We start from the raw sequence: 27573 nt of genomic DNA on the forward strand, positions 1-27573 counted from the left end.
TCGACTACTGCAACGCACTGCTCGCTGGCCTCCCGGCCACTGCCACTAAGCCTCTTCAACTCATTCAGAACGCAGCGGCCCGCCTGATCTCAAACCTACCGAAGTCGGCCCATGTCACCCCACTTCTTAGGGACCTGCACTGGCTCCCCATTGCTGCACGAATCCGCTTCAAGGCCCTCGACCTAGCATACCGTGCGGCAAAGGGAACTGCTCCCGCCTACCTCCGGTCAATGGTCTCTAACTACACACCCTCAAGACCCCTACGCTCTGCATCTTCTGGCCGCCTCAGACCTACTCCTATCCAAGCTCCGGGAGGGTCATCAAAGAGAAGTCGCCTATTCTCAGTCCTTGCCCCACAATGGTGGAATGAACTACCCACCCCAGTTAGGACAGCCGAAACACGTCCAATCTTTCGCCGTCGACTAAAGACGCACTTCTTCAACCATTATCTGAATTAAAAAAAAAAAGAAAAAAAAAAAAAAAAACCCTAACCCTAACTAACCATACTGTCATGCACTTGTCCTAATAAACTAACCTACACTGTAGCACTCAACACTTTGATGAACATTGTTACTCAGCTGATAGAGTTGTGCCCTTCCTGATGGCTTGTCGTACAGAACTTGTAAGTCGCTTTGGATAAAAGCGTCAGCTAAATGACTAAATGTAAATGTAAAATGTAAATGGACGAGACCTTGGTGCCAGGTCGCCATACCCCTCAGACCAGGTTCAATCGTACCGCTCAACATGTATGGACAAGTCCTAGTTCCGCGTAGGAATATGTCTACCGCACCACTAATGGTACTATTTGTTCATAGTGCGTATATATACTGCGCTATTAAAGTAGAGCTTTCCTTTTAGTCCAGTTCCTTACCCTCCAACAGAGTGACAGACGCAAAAGCCTCCCCGCGAACCACGTGTGGGCAGTAAGGCCAATTCGGCCCAGTATCGGCATTGAGACATCGTGTATATTAATATTTGAATAGTCATATTTGGCACTATATCGTCGAGTTGGACGTATTCTATTAAGCTAATAATAGTCTATTCATATGTAGTGCCTCGTGCGGTAAGAGTTCTATAGTAATCAGCACCCCCATCGTTTCGGGCATCAGCTGGACGCTTATCCAGGGTGGTTGACCCCACGTGAAGCTGCACCCGAGGAGCTCCAGGCCAAAGAGCGAGTGGACCTGTATATTGGATTATTCTACCGACGACGGCTAGCCTTCCCCGGCTTGGATTATGCTTTGAGTACTTTGATTATTCTATGGATAAAGGCCAACACTGCGGTGTGTTGGAAATACCCCCCCCGGAGAGGACGACAGGTGAGAAGACGCTCTACACGACGAGGTCGCCTCACGTCTCTCCATCGTGGACCGGAGGACGCCGGCCACAGAGAGTCCAACTACTTTCATCTGTGGATCGAGGATCGCTGGGCACCGGGTCGCACGACTGTGGGCTCTCCCAGGATACCCTTGGCCAGACGGGATACAGCCAGACTCTACCCCCCCCCTCCAGCTGTCCTACAAGCAGTCGGAACCTTCCCCTAGTGTATCCAGCTATATAATCATTCAAGTATCATTGCTATTGTTCCCTAAATATTCCAGGTTGTATATTTGCTTCCTGCGCAATCAGAGATTGGACATTCGATATTGATCTACCTACGAATACTCATTTGCCATAAAAGTGCATACTATTTCAAATCATAAATGTAATTAAGTGATCGTTGTACATACCCTTTGCTATGTATTATTATTAAACGCAGACTTTCGACTTGGTACATTTGTGTTGGATCCGTTTCATCAGGTGGGAGTGTTTATCATAATTATTTATACCTAGTACTGGGTGGCCAGAGTCTAAAGTACAAGAGGTAGTGGTAGTAAGTATCATATCTAACAATACAGTCAGGGAATTGTACCCCTCAGTTACAACTACCATTACCTCAACTTCCTCAGATAATAATAATGAATAGGTAATAGTTACCAGTACCTCAACTTCTTCAGATAATAACAATGAACAGGTAATAGCTTATTTATTATCTCAACAACAACAATGTACATGAAGGTTAAAGGAACACGGCAACTTTGGGGGAAATTTGCTTATTTGCCATCTACCCTGGAGTTAGACAAGCAGATACATACCCTTTTCTTCTCTGTGCATGCATTAGGCTTAGGGAACAGCCGCACTGTTAGCCTAGCTTAGCGTCATTCACTGGAAGTACTTAACACCACTCCCAGAACTGTCACTCTCCTCTCTCGAATATCATGCAGTATCTGTCTCTAATCCTTTCAATCTCACCATTGTTACACTCTATCGCCCTCCAGGTCCGCTCGATCACTTCACAGATGAGCTGGACATGCTTCTAAGCTCCCTACCGGTACTCTAAGTACCCCTCTCCTTCTATTGGGCGACTTCAACCTGCCTGACTCATCTCAGTCAGTCATAGTGGTCTCCCTCCTACAATCGTTTGACCTGACTCCCACTGCCATGCCTCCCACCCACAAAGCAGGCAACTCCTTGGATCTCATGTTTTCCCGTAACTCCAGCATCATTAACACCACGGTAACTCCCCTACATGTATCTGACCATTCCTTCATATCCTTCTCACTAACTCTCATGCTTAACCGAAAGGTCTTCACCCCAACTCAAACCATCTCACTCAGACGCAACCTGCCCTCCCTATCCCCCTCCACCCTCTCCTCTGACATACTATCCGCTCTACCTTTGAGTGACACCTTCTCTGCTCTCTCCACAGAGATGGCAACCTACACCCTCCTCTCAGCCCTTGCAACCTCCTTCGACAAGCTCTGTCCCCTCGTTGAGAAACCTGCCTGCCGTTCCCCACCCAGTCCATGGCTGACAGATCCAGTGAGAGAACAAAGACGGGTCCTGCGAGCAGCTGAGAGGAATAGAAAGTCACGCCTCACTGCTGACATCGACACATATCACAACCTCTTGATAACATTCTCCAAAACCATTACTAATGCCAAAGCTTCTTTCTTTCACCATAGGATCGAGGCCTCTGCCAAGAATCTTCGCAAACTGCATGCTACCATGTCCTCCCTCCTCACTCCCCCCCCCACCCCCTCCTCCCTCATCTTTCTCTGCCGAAAACTTCGCAATCTTCTTTGAGGAAAAAGTGGAGAATATCCACAGCTCCTTCTCCCAACCCCCACCCATTCCAAATGCTGAATCGAGAACCTCATCCTTCACTCTGTCATCTTTCTCTCCCATTACAGAAGCCGAGACCCTGACACTGGTAACGTCGAACCGGCCGACTACATGCCAGCTGGACCAGCTACCCTCCCCACTCCTCCAGACCATAGCACCAGACATCCTCCCATTCCTAACTGCAACCATCAACTCCTCACTCAACTCGGGGGATAGTCCCCACCTCCCTAAAACAAGCCAGAGTCACGCCGCTCATAAAAAAAACCAACCCTGAACCCCACCGTCATAGGCAACTATCGTCCTGTCTCTCTTCTCTCCTTCCTTTCTAAAACACTTGAACGTGCTGTATCAGACCAACTTACTGCTTATCTCTTACAGAATGACCTCCTAGACCCTAATCAGTCTGGCTTCCGGACTGGCCACTCCACAGAAACGGCCCTCATTGCGGTCACAGAGGCACTTCACTTAGCAAAAGCGAAAGGCCTCTCCTCTGTCCTGATTCTCCTAGATCTATCTGCAGCCTTCGACACAGTCAACCATCAGATCCTCCTCGCGGCCCTCGCAGGAATGGGAGTGGCTGGCTCTGCGCTGACATGGCTGACATCATACCTCAATGACCGCTCCTACCAAGTGTCATGGAGAGGGACCCTGTCGGCCACCCGCCCCCTGTGGAAGGGTGTCCCCCAGGGCTCGGTTCTAGGACCCCTTCTCTTCTCCCTCTACACTAAATCACTGGGTAACATTATCACGTCTCATGGCTTCTCCTATCATTGTTATGCAGACGATACTCAACTCTTCCTCTCCTTCCCTCCCTCAGATATCCACGTCTCTGAGCGGTCTGTCCGACATCTCCGCCTGGATGACGACCAACCACCTCAAACTGAACCTAAGCAAAACAGAATTGCTCCACCTGCCGGCCAAATCCTCCCCCTGACCGACCTTTCCATCAGAGTTGAGAATGCAGCTGTGACCGCGTCCCCGACCACCAAGAACCTTGGTGTTGTCCTCAACGACCAGTTGAACTTCTCTGCTCACATCGCAGCGACAACCAGAACCTGCAGATTCCTCCTGAGTAACGTCAGAAGGATCCGCCCCTTCCTGACAAAAGAAGCCACCCAACTCCTCGTCCAATCAACAGTCATCTCCCGCCTCAACTACTGCAACGCACTGCTCGCTGGCCTCCCGGCCACTGCCACCAAGCCTCTTCAACTCATTCAGAACGCAGCGGCCCGCCTGATCTCAAACCTACCGAAGTCGGCCCATGTCACCCCACTTCTTAGGGACCTGCACTGGCTCCCCATTGCTGCACGAATCCGCTTCAAGGCCCTCGACCTAGCATACCGTGCGGCAAAGGGAACCGCTCCCTCCTATGAGCGGTCAATGGTTTCTAACTACACACCCTCAAGACCCCTACGCTCTGCATCTTCTGGCCGCCTCAGACCTACTCCTATCCAAGCTCCGGGAGGGTCATCAAAGAAAAGTCGCCTATTCTCAGTCCTTGCCCCACAATGGTGGAATGAACTACCCACCCCAGTTAGGACAGCCGAAACCCGTCCAATCCTTCGCCGTCGACTAAAGACGCACTTCTTCAAACCAGCCTAGTTTCCAACAGTCACGAAATACACTCCAAACCTTTCCTGTAAACATGTTGTGACCTGTGTATTTACCACGTGGAGAATATTTAAATGTTTTGACATTTTCGTTTTCTAAGCAGATATATACTCGGATAATTTCTTTGCCAAACCACTGCTGCCTGGGCGCATTTCATCACCTCAAAAGCCCTGTTGCTTTTTGAAAAACTGGGCTTTTGAGGTGATGAAATCACTGCGCCCAGGCAGCAGTGGTTTGGCAAAAAATATTTCCGAGTATATATCTGCTTAGAAAATGAAAAGAATAATTATTATTTCTCCATGTGGTAAATACACAGGTCACAACATGTTTACAGGAAAGTTTTGGAGTTGTATTTGGAGTGTATTTTGTGACTGTTGGGAACTAGGCTACACTGGCACACCTACTTCCAGTGAATGACGCTAAGCTAGTCTAACGGTGTGGCTGTTCCCTAAGCCTAATGCATGTGTAGCAGCCTCAAAATATTGTCTATTATTCAGAACTGCTGACTTGTGTTTTATATCCCCTTTGTACACAAAGACATCATTGATATTCCCACGAGCAATGATATGAGTTTCTCTTCCTTCTATCGGCTGGAGTATGGACCATACACAGTATCGCTGGACCATATTCAACATCCTTCCCTGTGTGACTAGTAGGCAGGACCAGCAGGGGGCGGTGTCTGGCAGAGAGTGTCGGAGAGAGATGGGACGTGATATAAAGTGGGCGGAAGACGGAAGGAGATTCTCTTCGGCAGTGAACTTGAACACGAACAGTCGCAACGGACGGGGGCTCGGGAGAGCCCTGTTGCAGAAGTTATGTTGGAGGGCCCCGTGGGATAGCGACGGGTGAAAGGAAGTACTTGCTAGTGGACGCGATATCCTAGAAGTACCAGCGATAGTGTGTGAGCAAACAGTGCAGCGCCAAGCACTAACATACGGGTTATAGTAGTTACTGTGTGCGGTATAAGTAACGTGCGGCTAACAACATATCAAAGTCCTTAACAATCGGGTTATAGTAGTTACTGTGTGCGGTATAGAGTGCGAGCCCCGAGACGCGCGTGGGCCTACAACCGGTCTGCTCCGGCTGCCTTCAATCAGTCTGCTCCGGCTGCCTGCAATCAGTCTGCCCCGGTTACCTGCGACCAGATCTGCACCCGGCTGCCTGCAGCCTACGGGAGTTCGTCCCGTCCAGCAGGGGTCGTCATCACTCAGCACACGCTCTCAGCCGGCGCTGCCTCTCTGCCCCAGCTCCGCCTGCTAGTATCCTCACCGAGAGCGTTCGACGCCATCTTGCTTTCCGGACAACAGTGGCGCGGCGAGGCGGCCATTTCGGATGAGTACAAATGGGCATTGATGCTCCCGAGCTATTATACAGTATACAGTGTGGTGCAGCCTGCGGGCGAAATTAACGTTGCTACTACCGTTCCATAGGGGTACCCCAAACAATACATGCCGGCATTAAGATAGGACTTTTACTGGTATTTTGTGGGCCCACCCTTTTGCTTTCTGTTTATTTCTTTTGAGTGTGATACCGTGTTGGTGTAATAATATTTTCCCATTCAGTGAACCCTTCTATTCCTCCCCCATGTCCTCCCTTCTTTCCCCATATTATGGAGTACTAGAGCAGTATATGTAAACCCTTAGGGAAGGTATTGATACTGTGTCTAGCCCAGACGTGGGCAGCACTTAGTCTGGGTACAGCGAGAGCACTTGGTGCCTAGGGCGTAATTACATAATTACCAGACTGTAACTATCGTGTAACGATGACCATGGTGCAATGATTACCAGACTGTAACTATTGTGTAACGATAACCATGGTGCAATAATCACCAGACCGTAACTATTGTGTAACGAGAACAATGGTGCAATAATAATCAGACTGAATGGGAGCACGTGTGTGTGTCTTTTACTGAGCCTAATCTTAACCCTTTTGATGCGGGTAACATATATACTATTAACCCCTTCCTATTTAACCTTCCCTTTCCTACTGTAAGGTTTCTGGTGTTAATGAGGGAGGGTACTGCTTGCGGGGGGAACCAAGTTATTTATTTACCATCCAGTCACTAGGTGTGGGAGGGTGCTAAGGGGACAATTGGGGAGAGTGAGGGCGTGTTGGGGAGTACTGCTGACTGCCCTGGAAGAGAGAGGAAGACCAGAGTACCGGACTAGGTTTGTAAATCCTGGGCCCCATACACTCCCACTGCCAGCCTCCAGTTGACGCTCCTGACCCCAAAGACGGAGGTGCAGCTAGCCAGAGTTCTACTGTGTCTCGCTACCTAGTGACCGTGCACCACAGTTCCCACGAAGCAGGGATAATCCACCCTGCTACACATGCACAGAGAAGAAAAGGGAATGTATCTGCTTGTCTAACTCCAGGATAGATGGAAAATAAGCTAATTTCCCAGAAAGTTTGCGTGTTCCTTTCTTAGCCTACCTATTCAGCTCACTGGAATATCTGCAAGCAAAACCTGTTATGGCACATACTGTACAAGTAAGTATACTGTAACACTAACTAATGAGGCCATGTCCGCAAAGTTGTATCCAGCTTGGCGAGTGATGTCTCCCAGGCGGAAGATGGGACAGTATGGATGCAGGTCTGTGTGATAGCGACATCTGTGCAGATAGGAGTGGTCAAATGTGTCAATGACATTGGACCTGAAAGAGTAGAAAAACACAGTAATTACAGTAGTACATGCATCTGTACACAAGTCGCATACGGGTGACTATTGTTTACTGTATACAACTGTGAAAGGAGTGTTCAAAGTCCTGCAGCATTTGGTTTAAATACAGCAGTAACATGACAGTTTTTTTTAAACTTACTTTGAAAATGCAAATTTGGGAAAACGGATGAAATTCTTGATGTAGATGGTAAAGTTTTCCGCCTTGCTCAACAGAGGCCCTCTGCAAAAGAGTGAGGTTTATGATTCAATTGTGTGTGTGTGCGTGCGTGCGTGCGTGCTTGCGTGCGTGCGTGCGTGCGTGCGTGTGCGTGTGTGCGTGCGTGAGTGTTTAACATGTGCCAATTTCAGATATTTGTTCTAACAGAATTCACACCAGTGGATTGGGGGTGGCTTTGTCAATAGGGGACAAAACCACCCTCCCCAACTAGGTTTTCAGGTGGTTAAAGAAACACGCCAACATAATGGGAAATGTGCTTACCGTCTTCTCCAGAATCAGACAAGAAGATAGATAACAATTTCCTCTCTGTGCGTTCAGGAGAAAGCTATCCAGCTGCATGCTATAGCCTATCACAAATGAATGGGAGTGAAATGGATCAGCTAGCCTATATGTTTTCACTATTAAACCTATATTGATCATGAGATCTGTCTACGACATAATTGACGAGTTTGGTTCCACCACACTAGCACACAGCTGGATAGCTTCCGCACAGAGAGGAAATTGGTATCTATCTTCTTGTCTGACTCTGGAGAAGACGGTAAGCGCATTTCCCATAATGTTGGCATGTTCTTTAAATATAGTGGTTAAAATTAAAGATAAAGATGGAGTCAGTCAGTCTGTCAGTCCATGTACAGGTCAATTAAGGAATAATTTTTTTTGCAATAACAGCCTGTTAATAGAAAACTCACATAGAAAGCAAGAAAACACACAAAAGACACAACAAGAAGATAAACATTAAGACAAAAATAAGCGGCACAAAATAAATGTGGTGTTCCTTACTGTGTTTGTTTGTTGCCTCTCTCAACAGGACACCAGCCATATATTTCACAGGTACCCTTGGAGTTTCTGCCAGTTTTCATGCATCGACCGACCAGTCATAACTCCTTCAGAAAAGCACACCATAAAACAGCCTTAGTGAAAGGTGGTACAGTTAAAGGTGCCATCTGTGGTGCGTTTTCCAGTGGCGTGGCAAGTTTTACTGTGCAAGTTGACCCAATTGTTCAAATGGTAAATTAACTAGATCTATATAGTCTTACGACCACTCTTTACAACTTATGCTTCACATTCACACACACAGATGGCTAACGCGCCAACCAGTTTGTTGGAAGCAGTTAGGAGTTCTATATCATACTGGCTTCCGCTCAGCGTCATCTGCACTAACCTCACTTTGTGCATTTGCACTGAATAAAAATTCACAATGTACCTTTACATACCAACATTCGTCTGGCCACACCCCTATCCGCTACCTTCATAAGCAGGTGTGTGGCCACACACTCGCCTCCTTCTTCACTTTCACCACAAGGAAGTGCCTGTTATATACATCACTTGACGAGGTTGTTAAGCTGAAGAAAGTTGAGAGGAAAACGGAAGACAGGGAGATACGTTGACATTATATCTTTATTTTCTCTCTCACTATTTTTGAGAAAATACGGCGATATTGTCTTCGTCACTGGAGTGTCTGGAAGATGATGATCATTCTGACCTCCACCGGCTTTTTCGTATTAGGGGCTCGCGCCGCTGATATACTCCCCACCTGCAGTCCTCCTTGCTGCGGCTGGATAGGTATTGAACCTCCGGTCATACAGCTGGACTGTGGGAGGCACTGGCTGTTGTGAGAAACCGGTTGCTTCCGAGCTGGGTGAGTACTGTTTTGCTTGCGAGCACTAGTTGTCTGTTAACGCTATGGGGGTTAGCTGACGATTTTACGAAGGCCGGCCCCAGATTGGGGTCCTCTGCTCGGCTTCTTAAGCGGCGGATGGAGGATCTTGGTCTGACGCCCATGATGGTCAACCTAGTGGGCCGCGACCGAGACCTGGTTGAACCCGGGATTCTCTGGCCAAGCGGATGCTTCTCTGTCCCGTGCAGGCCCCATCTTTCACATGAATGTGGAAGTACACCCTAAAGCACGAGGAAAAGTGGGCATGGATCTTCGTTATCGGAAGTTCCATGCTCAAGTCGGCTGCAGCCCATACAGGAATTGTGCCGACTCCGCTGCATGTCTGGTAAATCACAGTTGAAAACTGTGTGACATTCTTTTTCTCTTCCCTCTTAGGATGGGGAGGGACTCAGGCGGTGGCCTGTCTGAAGTGTGGCTTATTATGTCGTTGTGTACAGTTCAGGTGATAGCTGCTTAGCTGGCGTGCTAGTTTGTGGCCTACTGTTGTTAGCCAGTCAGCTGTTAGCTGCGGCGCTAGCTCGTTGTGTTCACAAGGCTAGTAAACGTTAGCTTGTTGCTATCAGTCGGGCGGCTGTTAGCTTAATGCTACACTGTTAAACGTTACTGTGACTATAACATGCCTTAAACACTCTGACTACGACGTCATCTTTGACAGAGGATGTTAGTCGACCCTACACCCGGGTGCCATGCCAGCGAGGACTTCGTCAACATGGAGAACGGCGGCTGGGTGGCGTAGCAGACTTTACCCTCGTCACCAACGCAGGAGATGCCGGGTTCGACTCGGTGTCCCGTTGAGCAGTGTTGCAGTCCTCTCGGCCTGCGCTCAGGGTGAAGGTAGGAGTCCTGACCGGACTTTAAACACTTCTTCTTTTCTTCCCTTCTAAATGTTTTGTAATAACGATGTTTCCAAAACGTGTGTTGCTGCAATACATTGAGGATACGACGCATGTTGTGTGTGAATTGTCTTGTCACTGGTATAGCTTCTCTCTCCATAGAAAATCGGTGTTGTTTTTACATGTGTGAAAATGAACTGGTTAGTTGTGATGAGAACATGTGTGTTCATGTAACGTTTGTAACGTGGGTGAACTCACAACTAAGAGGGTTAATTAACCTGTGAAGCTATGCTTAGTGACATGTGATTGAGGAATGAATCTTTTTCTCAGCCTGTGATGACAATGAACAGCATGTTCACATATTAACAGGGGTACCTGTTCAACCTGGTCGTATCAAGGGTAAGGTAGGAGGGGTGACCCCCTCGGTTTCCCTGGGGCTTCTCCCCCTCCTCTCAGACATGTTTGTTTACAATATATTGTGTCTCTGTGTTTGTGGGGATACAATGTAACCCTCAGCTTAAGTTGCTGGGGTTGTGCTTCCGCTTGAGAAACTATTATTTTCCTAAAGAAAAGGTTGTTTGGTCACTTATCATGTGTGCTTAGCAAGGCCTGTGGCCAATACGTAATCAAGGACTTATGTCTCTCTTGTTATGAAAAACGGCGTTCCTCTGTAGTAAGAGTGTACTTTTGCCATTTTTTGTTGTGATGAAGGGTTGTGTGTGTCGTTGTGATCTACAACTGGGTTAGGTTTGGCCCACAGAAGCACATGTGTAAGTCTGGAGCAGGGCTCTTAAAGGGGCCCTCTCTGTTCTGTGTTTTTTCTTTAGTAAAACTCAGATAGCAGGTTAGCACATGAGCTATGTGAAGCTGTTAGATGCTTCATGTAGCATGCTGTAAGATTCTGATCAAACTGGCCAGTATCACGTCTTCGTCTGTTTGGCCCTCCATCCAATTCCTCTGCGTTGTGTACTTTTAATGGTCCTGACGTCTCCGATATTGGTAGATAAGATCCTTATCTCCCCCCGTTAGTGCAATCCATAAACCATAATAATTCTCCACTTCCGTAAGAATTCGACACTCCGACACCGTGAGATACCTTATGAGGAAAAGCGTTGTTTTATTGCTATAAACAGAACCTCATAATCAGATGTTATCAGATGTTATCAGATGTGTGTTCTATTGTCCCTTTGCTGTTATGTCCAATAGTGGTCAGGCCCGGTCGTTAGCCTGAACCCTCCTCGTGTTAGCCGAAGCTACTGTAATGATGATGTGGCATTCTCCCTCCCCCCCCCCCTCCGTGGTGGAGGAGGAAGAGTCTCTCCTGGTTTCCTTCCCTCCTAGTCTCAGTCAGATTTTAGTCTGCCTTACCCGGAACCACTGTCAGCTTTATAGGATCTTCGTCATAACTATGATAGCCCACCCCTTTCTGGTTGTCAGGTGCCGCGTTGTCATGACAACTGCTAACCTTTCACACATTAAAATGCAGTTTTCTACTGTTTCATTAAGATGAACCCCTCTCCCTCGCTCTCGCTATCAGTGTTATGTCTTCAGCAAAACAAAACACCCTGCTCAGTGTGGTTTTCCCTCGCTCTGAACCAACCTCTGCTAAGCCAAACACATTTCTGCCCTCTCTGACCTGGCACCGTTAGATGCTACCATCTTCCCCCAATCTATACATCACATACATTGAAAAAGCACCGTTTTCTCTCAATGCTATGACTGGGTCATGCTCTACTTTGTCATTACATCGTATCAGGGGTGAGGGGTCGTAAAGGGGTGAACTGGTAAACCTTTCCTCCCCTTTTCTGATTGGTCAGGGGTTAAAACCCCCTGTCCTTCAGAGTTCCTGTCACGTTGCTGTTCGGCACGTTACAGGGTAGGGGGGGGGGGTTTCCTGGTCCCACGGCCTGAAAAATTGGGCGTGTGCACCGCGGAAATTCCCCCGCCATAGAGTACGTCACTGAGCGCGTTTCTATTGGTAAGACTTCTGTGAGTTGTTCAGGTTCCATGTTATGGATCTGTTTCAGGGAGTTGTCAGAGCTCCTCCTCACGAAGTTCCTCCTCAGGGAGAAGTGCCTTCTGTGAGTTCGGACTCTCCTTCCCAGTGAGGGAGCCTCCTCAGAGTTTCAGAGCCTCCTCCTCAGATTGTCAAGGTGAGTAGAACTTCAAAAAGGAGTTCTGCTCTATTGTATGTGTATTCGATTCAATTCGATTATTGAGTGTGTATTGGTTCAGTCCTCCTCCTCGGAGAGCCCTAACCCAAGTGTTACATAGCTCAATGTTGCAATATTTCTTTTCAATCTATACAGCTCGCGTGGGAAGTCTCTCTGGGGATTCCCGTCTCCTCCCTGTGGCGAGGGTGGCGGGATGTAAAAATGAAAAAAAAATCATGTCAGTCTGTGTTTCTTTCTTTTTTAATAAAAAGAGGAAAGAGCATGAAGCACGGCGGCTCCTTGTCGTTCTCCCAGGCGACTTGGAGGAACAATGTCTGGTGTCTTGTTAGACTATCCATTGATGTGTTTGGGTCTCGACGCGTACATAGTGCTGGCTCGGGGTGTTTCTGATAAGAATCACGCATGAGGCTGGTACGCCTTGGTTGCTCGTTATTAAAACTGCGTTTTTATAGGGCAACTGGGATGGAGGTTTTCTCTTCCGAGCGCCTGTTACTAGGTCTCGACGAATTCTCGTTCATATCTGGGGGATGTTAACGGAATAGATAAAAACATAGGTAGAGGGGTCTCACGCCCTTGGAGTGGGCCACTGAGCGCGGTACGAATGAGACCGTCTGGGTGGCGCCCTCTTTTCATGTTTTAGATCGACACGCGTACCTACCCCCTCTCTTGGAGTGGGGATGTCGGCGTGATTAGGGCATGGGACTGGTCTGGTCACGCTGGTCCAGGTCAGTTAACCCGTTGTCCGCCGGGGACGCAGATCTGCTGTTCTGGTACCCTGAGGGACTTGTGCTTTTTTCGGGGGGGAAAATGCCGGGTCGGCCCGGGTGTCACAGGGTTGGGCGTTATGGAGACCCTTTGTTGGGTACATGTTGTACCCTGTGCTCCTTTTTCCTTTCGCCCCTCTCTTACGCATGGCAAAGAGGGGGCTGTTGGGGTGGTCTTATGGACCTCCTCTGGCATCCCTGTGTGCTTCCCGGTCCGAAGTTGTGTTTCGTCGACCCGTAGGCCTGGAATAACCCCTTTTTGAAAACTGAAACACTTGTACTGCGGTATAGCCAGTGTATACCCGCAGGTGTGTTTTGAAGTATTTTCTTGAGGGGTTATAGGAACAACCACCACATGTGGTACCAAGAGGGTGGTTGATTCCCTGGTGTGTTGGAGCAGAGTCAACTCCCGGGTTACCCGGTTGAGTGTGCCCCTGCACGTTCATGACGTCTGCCAATCGTGTCAGCCTTCTCTGCCTCGGCCCCTCTGGAGAGTCGGGGTTTTTTGGTGGAGGCTTTGTCATGGTGTACAACAATGCCAGCATACGCCCCTTCCGCCGGGGGTGCTGTTTTCAGTTGACCCCTTTGGCGCCTGTCCCGTCCGCAGTGCTCCAGGCTTGGGTTAAATGCCTGCTGCCTGGATTGAGGGATCGACCCCTTCTGGTGGTCGTCTCCCCGGTGCGCTGCCTGCTCCCGCTGTGGTGTAGCCTCTTAAGTGCTTCGAGTTACAGCCATGCTGACTGCCTGAGTGTGCCAGGGTCAGTGTGCCAGGCGGCGTGCAAGTGGGGGGAAGGGCCCACTCTTGGAGGGGCCCTGTCCGAATACGCTGGCGATGTGGGGGGCGGTGTCACTAGTGACCGCCTGGTGAGGTCTTGATGCTGTGGCGTCGTTGACCTCTCCGGGCCCCCTTTTTCCGGGGGCTCCAGTCCCTTCAGTGGGTCTGGGTCTTCCTTCGCGCTCCGCTGCTACGGCCTTGCCACGGGGTTGAGTTTGCTCTTGACCCCGTGATTTTGGGGGCAGTAACGAAGTTTTTTCCTTCCGTTCGTTCCCTGGTGGCATGCGGGTTGTGCGTGTGCGTAGTCGTGGGGTCAAGCCATGGTCTGCTCACCCTGTGCGTTGAGTTGCTCGAGTTTCTCTTCGCACGGTTGGATCCGTCTCCCTCCCGTCCTCCAATAGGGGGGGTATCCTCCATTAGGGAGGGTCAGGGGGGCTCGATCCTCCTCGGTTCTGATGGTTGTGGGGGGCCTCAGTGGGGTTCATTTGTCGAGCTTCAGGCTCCCGCTCAGCTCCCGTAGTGCAGATGACGCTGAGCAGAAGCCAGTATGATATAGAACGTAAGGTTATGAATATAACCGTAGTTCTATGAATACTGGTGACGCTCAGCGTCTGGACGCCACTGCGGCCTTTGATCTCACCTTGTGGTGAAAGATTGGGAAGGAGGCGAGTGTGTGGCCACACACCTGCTTATGAAGGTAGCGGATAGGGGTGTGGCCAGACGAATGTTGGTATGTAAAGGTACATTGTGAATTTTTATTCAGTGCAAATGCACAAAGTGAGGTTAGTGCAGATGACGCTGAGCGTCACCAGTATTCATAGAACTACGGTTATATTCATAACCTTACGTTAAGTATCTTGCTCAATGACACTTTGACATGGATTCTGGGGAGCCGGATTCGAACCCAGGAACCTTCAGATTACCGGACAACCGATTTACCTCCTGAGCCATTGCTGCTGCCCCTAGGTCAAGTAATACTGAATACAGGCAAATCATTTAAGTTCCTAATTCCAACATTTGTGTCAATTATGTCAAAATACCATTCTCTTTTTATTAAAAATATTATCCTTTCTCCTTCGTGTTTTGATGCCATCAATGGCACCTGTGTATCTTCATGTGATTCAAATGTAGCCAAGAGTAAATAAAGACCCTAACCCTATCAAAACAGCAGTCAAAGTGTATATTTTCAGCACTACGTTTGTTTACTAATTATTTGAAGTGTTATTAGCTAAATATGAGCTTATAAAAATATCTGAGCATTGCACCGAAAAACGAACGATTTAGACACAAGAAGAAGAAGCACGACTTCCGGTATGAGAGCAGACGGGTAACACACGTGCGGTGGAGCTCCTGGTCAAATGAGCGAAAAAACGAATAAATAGAGACCCGAAAAGTGATTAAAAATAAAAGATGCACACGAGAAGTAAGGAAGAGATAACGATTGTGAAGGAAAGAGAAATGGAGAACACACGAGAAGAGGAGAATTTGAAGAAACAGAGCCCCCGAAGCGAAGCCGAGAAGGGACAGGCGGAAGATGGGGGAGGTCCCGCTGAGGCAGACACGGGAATGCCAGGATGGGCCGTGGTCATGCAGGCCGGGATATTGGAGACCATAACAGCGACGATAAAACTGAACACGGACACGATAAGGAACGATATTGGGAAGTTACGGGAGGAATTGAGGAAGGAACAGGAGGACTTCAGAGGTGAAATGAATACAGAACTCAAAAGGGTGGATGAGAAGATGGCGGAACAGGACAGAAACGTAATCGAGTTACAGACTAGAACGGCGCAAGCGGAGGAATGGAACACAGAGATACACGAGGTGTTAACGTGTGCGATTCAAAAACAAGAACAGATGGAGACAAAGATATCGGACATGGAGGGGAGGTCACGGAGAAATAACATCAGAATATGGGGATTGAAAGAAGGAGTCGAAGGGGAATCGGTGCCCCAATATGTGGAAAAGCTTATCAAGGAACTGGAGGAGACGGGACTGGAAAAAATGGAGATACAGAGGGCCCACAGGGCGTTGGCTCCGAGACCGAAACCGGACAGACCTCCGAGGGCGGTGATAATTAACTTTGAGATTTGAGATTAAGGAATTGATACTCAGAACCGCGTGGACCAAGAAGATAGAAATCGAGGGGAAAAGACTGTCGTTTGATCACGATTACTCGACAGCGGTAGCAATAACACGCAGGTCCTACGCGGGACTGAAGAGAATTCTGAAAGAAAACGGAATGAAATTCCAATCACCCATGACCTCGCTAAGGATTCACTGGAAGGAAGGGACGGTGACGTACGCGACGGCGCGGGAGGCGGCGGAGGAGATGAGGCGACGGGGGATGCAGATGGCGGAGGACGGAGAAGGAAGGGGACAGGAGGGCCAGACGCTGAGCCTGCAGCAGAGATTGGAGAAAGCACGCAGATGGACCAGAGTAGGAGATCGAAACCCAGGAGAGGAGGGAGGAGAGAGGAGAAGGCCGAGGTGAGACGTGACAGACCGAAGGCGGAGACGGACGAGGAGGCCAGAGACGGAGAAGGAGGGGAGAGGAGGCGGGAGGAGACGAACGGATGAGTACACGCACAAGAGATTGAAAAAACTAACCAAATAGAGACAAAATATAGAAACTGAAATAACATATACATAAACACACATTCCCAGGTAGAGGCAGGATATAGGAACAAACATAACATATACATGGACACATAATACACATGCTGATGGAGGAAATAAATGGAAATATAATTAGGTATGATAGACGGAACACAGAACATATTGAAACAAATACATAGACACACGCTGCGAGTAACACAGTTGGAAGGGATTAAGGGGATAAATGGACATCACATAGAAAATAGAGGGGAGGAAAAGAAAGTAAAAAAGGGGTACACAGAAGACACCACACACGGGTTTGGGAGGAAGGAGGGACATTGGAACATATGAGCCACATTGAGAGGGACCTAGGAAATGGGGGTCTTTGATCAGAATGAAGGACAGAGCGCTTTTGACCAGGAGCTCGACAGCAATAAAAACAGTAAGAAGGCTGGACAAATATGACGAGCGGTTGGGCGTAAAGGTTTCAAACCCCCAAGCCGTCAGGAGGAGGCCTCTCACTAGGAGAGCAATTACTCCTCACCCACCAGCAGGGGACAGGGGGGGACACAGGGACCCCCTGAACGCCTTGGGAGCACTTCATGTAAAGTTTATGTTTTTTATTTATGTTAATCATTATATGTATTCAGTGAAGAGAGCGGAGGCTACAACCGGAGGGGGGAATGAATGTGACATGGGGGGGACTGACAGACGAAAGAAGAAGAAAGATGACAATGGTTAAAGGTATAAAAATGATGTCGTTAAACGTTAATGGAATGAATAATACGATAAAGAGGGGCAAAGTGATGTTGAAGTGTAAAAAAAGTGAGATGGAAGTGATTTTTCTGCAGGAGACACATTTGGTAGCACAGGATCATGAGAAACTGAAGAGATTTGGATATGAAAATGCATACTATAGTTCCTTTAAACGGAACCTGAGGAGAGGAGTAATCACGTTAATCAAAAGCACAGTCAAATTTGAATTGATCAAGGAAGTAAGAGACAAGGAGGGAAGGTTTGTTCTGGTGAAGGGAAAAATGGAGGGTCAAATGATTACGTTAGTGAATGTTTATGCACCCCCAGAGAGTGAGAGGGATTTATATGAGACCATTTTTGATATGATAGTGATGGAACTAGAAGGGATATTGATATGCGCGGGAGATTTTAATGTAGTACTGAATCACGACCTAGACACCACGAGTACTAGAAAAGGACGGGCACCAATCAGTAGATATATGAATATTCAGATGACGGAAATGGGAATTACAGATGTTTGGAGGGGGATGCACGCCATGGACAGGGAATACACACATTACTCACACCCGCACGTGACATATGCGAGAATAGACTACTTTTTGATGACGACGGGGGACAGTTACAGGGTACGGGAGAGCAGAATAGGAGTAGCGGACATATCGGATCACAGTGCCATATATCTGACAGTAGATCTAGAAGGGAGACGGAGGAACACGATCTGGAGACTAAATGTAGGAATATTAAATAACAAGGGGGTGGTGAGTCAGATCAAGGAGGAGATAGCCAGGTATAAGGAAGAAAATGACAACGGGGCGGTAGATCCGAACGTTCTATGGGACACACTGAAGGTGGTGATAAGGGGGAAATTGATGGAGAAGACAGCAATGCTGAAGAAGGCCAGAACGGAGACATATCACAATCTGATAGGGAAGCTGAAGAAGCTAGAGGGGAGACACCAGATATAAAAAGAACAGGAAACGCTCGGAGAAATCAAAGAAGTAAAGGCCAGGATAAATAGGGAATTATTGACGGAAATAGAAAAGAAAGCGAGGTTCATGAAACAAACGTACTATGAAGGGGGACCAAAAGCGACCAGACTGTTGGCTAGGAGAATTAGGACGCAACAGAAGTTGAACACGATACACACAATAAGGGATACAAAGACTAATGAAATATTGAGAGACCCAGCTGAAATAGAGAGGACATTTAGAGAATACTATGAGAAACTATACACACAGCCAAAAGCAGCGGGAGAAGAGGAAATAGAAGCATATCTGGAGAAGCTAGAGTTACCATCGATAGGGAAAGAACAGAATGAAGAATTAAATAAAATAATTACGGAACGAGAACTGGAAGAGGCAATTAGTAGAGCTAAAAACAACAAATCTCCGGAGAGCGACGGATTCCCATCGGAATTCTACAAGACATTTAGAACGGAATTAGCACCCATGTTAGGGGCGGCGTTCAGACACACGATGGAAGAGGGCAAAATGCCCCCCTCGTGGAAGGAAGCCATAATCAACCTGCCCGCCGTTCCCCACCCAGTCCATGGCTGACGGATGCAGTGAGAGAACAAAGACAGGTCCTGAGAGCGGCTGAGAGGAAGTATAGAAAATCACGCCTCACTGCTGACATCGACACATATCACAACCTCTTGTTAACATTCTCCAAAACCATTACTAATGCCAAAGCTTCTTTCTTTCACCATAGGATCGAGGCCTCTGCCAAGAATCTTCGCAAACTGCATGCTACCATGTCCTCCCTCCTCACTCCCCCCCCACCCTCTCCTCCCTCATCTTTTTCTGCCGAAGACTTTGCGATCTTCTTTGAGGAAAAAGTGGAGAACATCCGCAGCTCCTTCTCCCAACCCCCACCCATTCCAAACGCTGAATCGAGAACCTCATCCTTCACTCTGTCATCTTTCTCTCCCATTACAGAAGCCGAGACCCTGACACTGGTAACGTCGAACCGTCCGACTACATGCCAGCTGGACCAGCTACCCTCCCCACTCCTCCAGACCATAGCACCGGACATCCTCCCATTCCTAACTGCAACCATCAACTCCTCACTCAACTCGGGGGTGGTCCCCACCTCCCTAAAACAAGCCAGAGTCACGCCCCTCATAAAAAAAAAAACCCTGAACCCCACCGTCATAGCCAACTATCGTCCTGTCTCTCTTCTCTCCTTTCTTTCTAAAACACTTGAACGTGCTGTATCCAACCAACTTACTGCTTATCTCTTACAGAATGACCTCCTAGACCCCAATCAGTCTGGCTTCCGGACTGGCCACTCCACAGAAACGGCCCTCATTGCGGTCACAGAGGCACTTCACTTAGCAAAAGCGAAAGGCCTCTCCTCTGTCCTGATTCTCCTAGATCTATCTGCAGCCTTCGACACAGTCAACCATCAGATCCTCCTCACGGCCCTTGCAGGAATGGGAGTGGCTGGATCTGCGCTGACATGGCTGACATCATACCTCAACGACCGCTCCTACCAAGTGTCATGGAGAGGGACTCTGTCGGCCACCCGCCCCCTCCGGACGGGTGTCCCCCAGGGCTCGGTCCTAGGACCCCTTCTCTTCTCCCTCTACACTAAATCACTGGGTAACATTATCACGTCTCATGGCTTCTCATATCATTGTTATGCCGATGATACTCAACTCTTCCTCTCCTTCCCTCCCTCAGATATCCACGTCTCTGAGCGGATCTCGGCCTGTCTGTCCGACATCTCCGCCTGGATGACGACCAACCACCTCAAACTGAACCTAAGCAAAACAGAATTGCTCCACCTGCCGGCAAAATCCTCCCCCCTGACCGACCTCTCCATCACAGTCGAGAATGCAGCTGTGACCGCGTCCCCGACCGCCAAGAACCTTGGTGTTGTCCTTGACGACCAGTTGAACTTCTCTGCTCACATCGCAGCGACAACCAGAACCTGCAGATTCCTCCTGAGCAACGTCAGAAGGATACGCCCCTTCCTGACAAAAGAAGCCACCCAACTCCTCGTCCAATCAACAGTCATCTCCCGCCTCGACTACTGCAACGCACTGCTAGCTGGCCTCCCGGCCACTGCCACCAAGCCTCTTCAACTCATTCAAAATGCAGCAGCCCGCCTGATATCAAACCTCAAGTTTCAAGTTTCAAGTTTCTTTAATATTTGTCATACAGAAGTACAGAATACTTTTATACAAAATGCTTCTTACTGTTACGCTCCAGAGACTGTGCAAGACAAGATAAGTATGAAATAAAATAACATAGTAAAATTAGAAGTAAAAAAATGAGGTCACAGTGTTCAGTTTAGACATATGTACAATGTTCGATGCAGAATAGACGTAGTTACCATACAATATACAATACTGTGCAGTGTACTAATATACAATACTATATAGTGCAAGGCAGAAATGGGACGAGGTGCAGGGGGCTGTAGTCCTTGACCCCCGACCTCCTGAAGTCCACAATCATCTCTTTTGTTTTGCTGACGTTCAGGGAGAGGCAGTTCTCCTGACACCACTGTGACAGGTTCTCTACCTCTTCCAGGTAGGCCCTTTCGTCGCAGAGATCAGGCCCACCACTACTGTGTCATCAGCAAATTTGATGATGGTGTTGTTGTTCCGCTGTGCTACGCAGTCATGTGTGTACAGGGAGTAGAGGAGGGGGCTCAGAACACAGCCCTGGGGGGCCCCTATGTTGAGCGTGATGGATGAGGAGGTGCAGTTGCCGGCTCTTACCACCTGGGGTCTGCCCGTCAGGAAGTCCAAGACCCACTGGCAGAGGTCATAATTCAAGCCCAGGTCCCTGAGCTTGGCTATGAGTTTGGAGGGGACTATGGTATTGAATGCTGAGCTGTAGTCGATGAACAGCATTCTCACATAGTTCCCCTGCCTCTTGTCCAGGTGTGATGCTGCTGTGTGCAGCACATGGGCTATGGCGTCCTCCGTGGACCTGTTGGGGCGATATGCAAATTGCAGAGGGTCCAGGTTGATGGGGAGGGAGGAACAGATGTAGCCCTTCACTAGCTTCTCAAAGCACTTCATGGCTATGGAGGTGAGGGCTACAGGGCGGTAGTCGTTGAGGCAAGCGGGCGTAGATTTTTTGGGTACAGGGATGATGGTGGACTTCTTCAGACAGGTGGGGATGACAGCCTGTTCCAAGGACAGGTTGAAGATGTCAGTGAATACCGGGGCCAGTTGGTCGGCACAGACTTTTAGGACGCGGCCGGGGATGCCGTCCGGTCCTGCTGCCTTCCTGATATTCACTTTTTTAAAGATCCGTCTCACCTCATGCTCTGTTACCCTGAACACTGAGTCTCCATCAGCAGATGGAGTCGGCCCATGTCACCCCACTTCTTAGGGACCTGCACTGGCTCCCCATTGCTGCACGTATCCGCTTCAAGGCCCTCGACCTAGCATACCGTGCAGCAAAGCTCCCGCCTACCTCCGGTCAATGGTCTCTAACTACACACCCTCAAGACCCCTACGCTCTGCATCTTCTGGCCGCCTCAGACCTACTCCTATCCAAGCTCCCGGAGGGTCATCAAAGAGAAGCCGCCTATTCTCAGTCCTTGCCCCACAATGGTGGAATGAACTACCCATCCCAGTTAGGACAGCCGAATCCCGTCCAATCTTTCGCCGTCGACTAAAGACTCACTTCTTCAACCACTATCTGAAATGATTAAAAAGAAGAAAAAAAAAATCTAACCCTGACTAACCTTACTGTCATGCACTTGTCCTAATAAACTAACCTACACTGTAACACACAACACTTGATGAACATTGTTACTCAGCTGATAGAGTTGTACCCTTCTTGCTGTCTTGTCGTACAGAACTTGTAAGTCGCTTTGGATAAAAGCGTCAGCTAAATGACTAAATGTAAATGTAAATGTAATCACCACGATACCGAAGGAAGGGAAGGATAGAGAATTATGTAGTAGTTTCAGACTTGTGTCCATACTCAACGTGGATTACAAGATGTATACATCGATAATATCAAAGAGATTTGAGACGTTTATGCCAGACATATATATAGATGAAGATCAAACTGGATTTATTAAAGGGAGACAGACACAGGACAACGTGAGAAAGACATTACACATAGTAGAGGAGATACAAAAACAAGGTGGTAGCGCGGTACTGATTAGCCTAGATGCAGAAAAAGCATTCGACAGTGTGAGCTGGAAATTTTTATATAAAACATTGATGAGGTTCGGACTGAACGGGAGGGCGATGAAGATGATCAAGGCGCTATATCAAGAACCGACAGCGAGGGTTAAGGTGAATGGCAGCCTGACGGATAGAATCAGATTAGAGAGGGCTACCAGACAGGGATGTTGTCTCTCACCAACGCTCTTCGCCGTTTTCATAGAACCACTGGCACAACTGATCAGACAGACCGAGGACATTAAGGGAGTAAGGATAAAGGGAACGGAATATAAACTAGGCCTATTTGCGGACGACGTGATAGTATACATGAGGCAACCAGACAAGAGCTTCCCGGCACTGATGGATCTACTGAAGGAATATGGCCACTACTCAGGATACAAACTAAACGTGACAAAGACACAGACCTTAGCATGGAACTATACCCCAACGACGGAAATTAGGGAACAGTACGGGATAAGATGGGACATGGACAAGATTAAATGCTTAGGGGTGAACATCACGAGAGGGGTGGAGAAACTGTTTGAGGCGAACTATACACAGATAAATCAGAACATCAAGAGAGACTTAGAGAGATGGACAGTAATGCCCTTGGACTTCAATTCAAGAATAGAGGTCATTAAAATGAACATACTATCAAGGTTACTGTACCTATTCCAGTCACTACCGATACAAATACCACAGAATCAATTCAGGGAGTGGGACAGACTGATATCGAGGTTCATATGGGCGGGGAGAAGACCACGGGTCAGATATAAAACACTACAACTACCAAAGGAAGAGGGAGGGATGGCAGTACCCAGCCTACAAGATTATTACTATGCAGCACAACTGAGAGCAGTGACGTGCTGGTGTAACGACAGATATGAGGCAAGATGGAAAGACATTGAAAAAGAAGGGGAGGGATACAAGGTACAAGCTCTGGTGGGAGATAGGGAACTATTTAAAGAAAAAGAGGGACTATTAGATCCAATCACCAAATGCACCTTGACCATATGGAACAGAGTAGTAAAAACACACAAATTGGAGAAGCAGTCAGGGGTTCTGAGATGGGTAGCACATGACAAGAGATTCAAACCAGGGAGGTTAGACCATGGATTCAGAAGGTGGGAGAGGGGGGGGGGGGGGGGCAACAGCGATATGCAAAATGATAGAGAAGGGGGAAATGCAGACACTACAAAAATTAAAGGAGAAATTTGGACTAGAAAACAGGGACCACTTCAGATATCTACAGGTTAGAGACTACTACAACAAAGAAATAAGGGGGGCCAAAGACGAAGAACAGAATGGAATAATCAAGATGATAGTATGGGCATACGAAGGGGGGCAAGGAAGAGTAATATCAGCAATATACCGGGCTATAATGAACAGCAAGGGACACACGACCGATTACATAAGGGAGAAATGGGAGAGAGAACTAGAGATAGAAATAACAGGGAAGGAATGGGGGAACATATGCGAGGTGCAACATTCAACAACAGGATTGAGGATATGGAAAGAGTTTGGATGGAAAAACATAATCAGATTCTTTATAACCCCAGAGCTGAAGGGAAAATATGCACCAACACAAAGAGCATGCTGGAGGATGTGTGGGAAGGAGGGGGCAAATCACACGCACATATTCTGGGGATGTCAGAAGCTGAAGGGGTATTGGGAGGAGATAGGGGAGGCAATGATCAGAATATTAGGATACGGGTTACCACAAACAGGACTGGTGCTTTACTTAGGAGACCTGACACACGAGGGAATACAAGGGGGGGACAAATATTTAATAAAGATAATGTTGATAGCGGCCAGAAAAGCAATAACAAGACTGTGGTACAAAGAAGACCCACCGACAATAGCACAATGGGTAGGAATAGTGGAAGAGATACAGGATATGGAGAGGATAACACACATGCTGAGGTTACAGGAAGAGAAATTTGGAGAAAGATGGGGAAAGTGGGAGGATTACAAGGGGAACGAAAACGACATCACAGAGGAAGAACCAAATACATCACAAGAGGGCGAAGGGTAAAGGAGGAAAGAGGTTCAAAGAGGGTCTCTGAACCCATGTCACACACTTAATGTTTTCTAATTTTATTTTTGTTTAAGATATGACAATTGTTTTATGTTTTTTCCACTTCATTATTTATGTATGTGAATATTTGCTTAAGTCAGTATTTTTTATTTTTCGTCTTTTGGGTATTACATTTTTTCTTTATTATTTATGTCTGTTTAATAGTGTTGTTGATGTTATTGTATATGTTGTGTTGTTTGTCTATAAATGTTCAATAAAAATTTAAGTAAAAAAAAAAAAAAGAAGAAGAAGCACTCATGAACGCATTGTAGTCCTAAGAAAGAGGAGACCCGGGGCTTTCGATGAATGTCGGAATTTCATAAAACTACACTACCCAGCTCACACCAGCCGCCGACAACGGAAGTCCTACCATTTTTCACATAATTCTTCCTATGTGATTTTCGTGTTTATACCTCAACGTTATTGCCATAAAATAGAACGTATATTGTTTCGTATATTCTGTGAACGTCTAGAAAAAAACTGCGTCGCAATCCTGTGAAAAATGGCGGAGCTATGGACATTCGATTTTACAGTAGATTTCATTCACAGTCTTCGCTGCCCTATAACGGGCGCCTGGTGGTACTAATTCCAGATTTAACTCTGCCATTGGAAAGAGGAGATTTGCCCCAATCCATAGATGTATGACTTGGCCATAATAAGGTAATTTATAGGCCTGATATTCTATATTCTATATTCATATTTCAAATAGCATGTGTCCGGATGGCAAAATTCAGTAATGTATCTACAAAACCCCCTGTAAATCATCTGCCCTTTATTCATTTGCTTAGATTTGTGTACACTTGATCTCAAGAAGGTGCTGAATGAGCTCAGCGGCAATTATTCACGTCTGGTGTTACGAGTTGGGTAGGTCTGTAGGACCCAGGTGCAGTGTAGAACAGATAAGACGAGGCAGGTGTTGATTTTCAAACAAAAGGATATTCTTTTATTTAAAGTCGGCAAAAGGAAACACGCAGACAAAGGCGTATAACAAAAGGGGAGATACACTGTCTCCAAAACACGCCGGAGCAAATAATTACAACTTCAAAAACACGGTAAATGGGAAAAGCAAAGGGGAGAAGACTATGTCTCCAAAACACGTAACGAAAAGAAACACATCGGACGACGGCCCTACATAAGCACACAATAAAGAGATACACTTGGTAAGGCAATGACACAGCAATCAATATACATGGCAAACTAACTTATTCTCCATGGCAGGAGAGATAAGCTTTACTCATAACGGTGTACTCACGGGAAGGTTCAGTGATCGACTGACGATCTGAATAGTAACCAGGAAGAACATACAAAGCCAACATAACTATACACACCAGGTACCAATTAGTGCAATCAGGGCAGATAGACAGGTAATTACCATCGGACAACGCTAGGGCTTTTGCTCCCAGAGGAGAGCAAAACCCCAAACGTTACAGTCTGGTCAATGTTAGCATGGTTTTATTCACGTCAAAGATGAAGAACAAATATAATAATAATGCAGGACCTGCTCAGAGGTATATATATATAATAATTAATATTCTCCTTTGGTTCATTACAATTTACTCAAGCATAATAACAGACACAATATTTCTGACACTGGGAATACATTCCCTGAGGTCCATAGATGTCTCTAGATACCAAGTATATGCTAATGGTATCTTAGTGGTGTAGTGTATCTTGTAGACCAGGCCCATTGCCAGTTGCTGTACTCTGTCGTCTACTCTAAGCCATCCTAGGTTGTCAAAATGGGCAGGGGTAAGGTGGGTTTTAGGAGTAACCTTTTTTTAAGCAGAAGCAGTCTTTCTATCTGTCTTGGAGTATGGAGACGTGATTTACAGAAATCCTGCCCCTTTGACTCTTAAACCACTAGATTCTGCTTATCATTCTGCTCTTAGATTTATCACTGGTGACTAGGGATGCCCCCCGGACCCCGGTTTTAAACGGGAACCGGTACTATATTAGAAAATACCGGAGTATTTATAAGCTCCGACGTCCTCGGTACTGCTATCGATACTCTAGAGAAATTATTATTATTATTATTATTATTATTTAAAAGTTGCAAACGATCTCTCCTCTCTCTGTCTCTGCACGAGAAGCGAGCCGCAGCGAGTCATTATTACACACACTCCTCGCGAGTCGCTCGCTAGTAGTGCTACACATACGGGTACTCCTTAATGAAAGTGCTGTCCCCGACGTGCTGTAGCGCGCTGCACACAGACAGCTCTGCCTCTGCATGCACTGAGTCGTGATGGCGGATAGAGCGAAGCGTTCTAAAGTTTGGATATACTTTACAAGGGTCAATGCCGACAACGCACGTTGCCACAAGTGCAACAAAACATTTGCCAGTAAGGGTGGCAATACGAGCAACCTATCAAAACATTTGTTGGCAAAACACGATATTAGTGTGCAGAAATGCGCCGTATTTGACTGCCTTGCGCGCAGTGGTCCATCTGCATCCACGTCCACTGCAGCCGGTAAGCCAAGATACAGAGTTTCCTAGGCTAATAACGAATTATTACAAATAGGCTAATAAACAAAATAATTGTTTAGCTACAAATACTACAATCTAAAAACGTTTTATAGATAGTCAAGCTGAGGCGTCAGCCACCAATGTGTCCCAGGCCAGTGAGCCCAGGGCCACCACACATCCTCCCTCTACCTCCACCACCCAAAGTCCCTTCACCCTAGCAGCTAGAGGAAGGATGACAGAGGATAGGGTGAACGAGTGTCACAGGGCTGTGACAAAGTTTGTTGTCAAAGGCCTGCACCCCTTCTCTACAGTGGAGTCCAAGGGCTTTAGGTAACAACTAATCATTCAGTGTATATCGTTTTTTTTGTATACATAGTTGTCTAACTTGTTTGTTGTTGTTGTTATAATATAAGTTATTATTGAAGCAGCTATTCCCACCACTCCACACAAATTTACAATAATTCAATCATTTCTAATCTTTACTGTAGGGAGATGACCAATGCTCTCAACTGCAAATATACCCCTCCCTGCATAAATTATATTTATTTATAATACTTATTTATAAAGTTGTATAAATAATAAAGCAATGTCGATTCTGTTCTTAATTAATTGTCTTTTTTTCAAAAAGAACCGATAAGAGTATC

The 27573-nt window shown here is 47.1% G+C and overlaps 1 protein-coding gene across 1 annotated transcript in view; it reads right to left on the reverse strand.

Moving 5' to 3' along the window:
* The window catches only part of p2rx8 (purinergic receptor P2X, ligand-gated ion channel, 8), a gene marked incomplete at both ends in the record, with an annotated part of 144498 nt that overhangs the window by 24176 nt on the left and 92749 nt on the right, over positions 1 to 27573 (reverse strand). Inside the window, 3 exons of the mRNA XM_084310098.1 lie at positions 7289 to 7430; positions 7596 to 7676; positions 8454 to 8519. Coding sequence (XP_084166224.1) covers positions 7289 to 7430; positions 7596 to 7676; positions 8454 to 8519 — 289 coding nt within the window. The remainder of the gene's footprint in view (positions 1 to 7288; positions 7431 to 7595; positions 7677 to 8453; positions 8520 to 27573) is intronic.

The sequence above is a fragment of the Notolepis coatsorum genome, assembly GCF_963971535.1.
Source record: "Notolepis coatsorum genome assembly, chromosome: 1".
Classification (NCBI taxonomy): Eukaryota; Metazoa; Chordata; class Actinopteri; order Aulopiformes; family Paralepididae; genus Notolepis; species Notolepis coatsorum.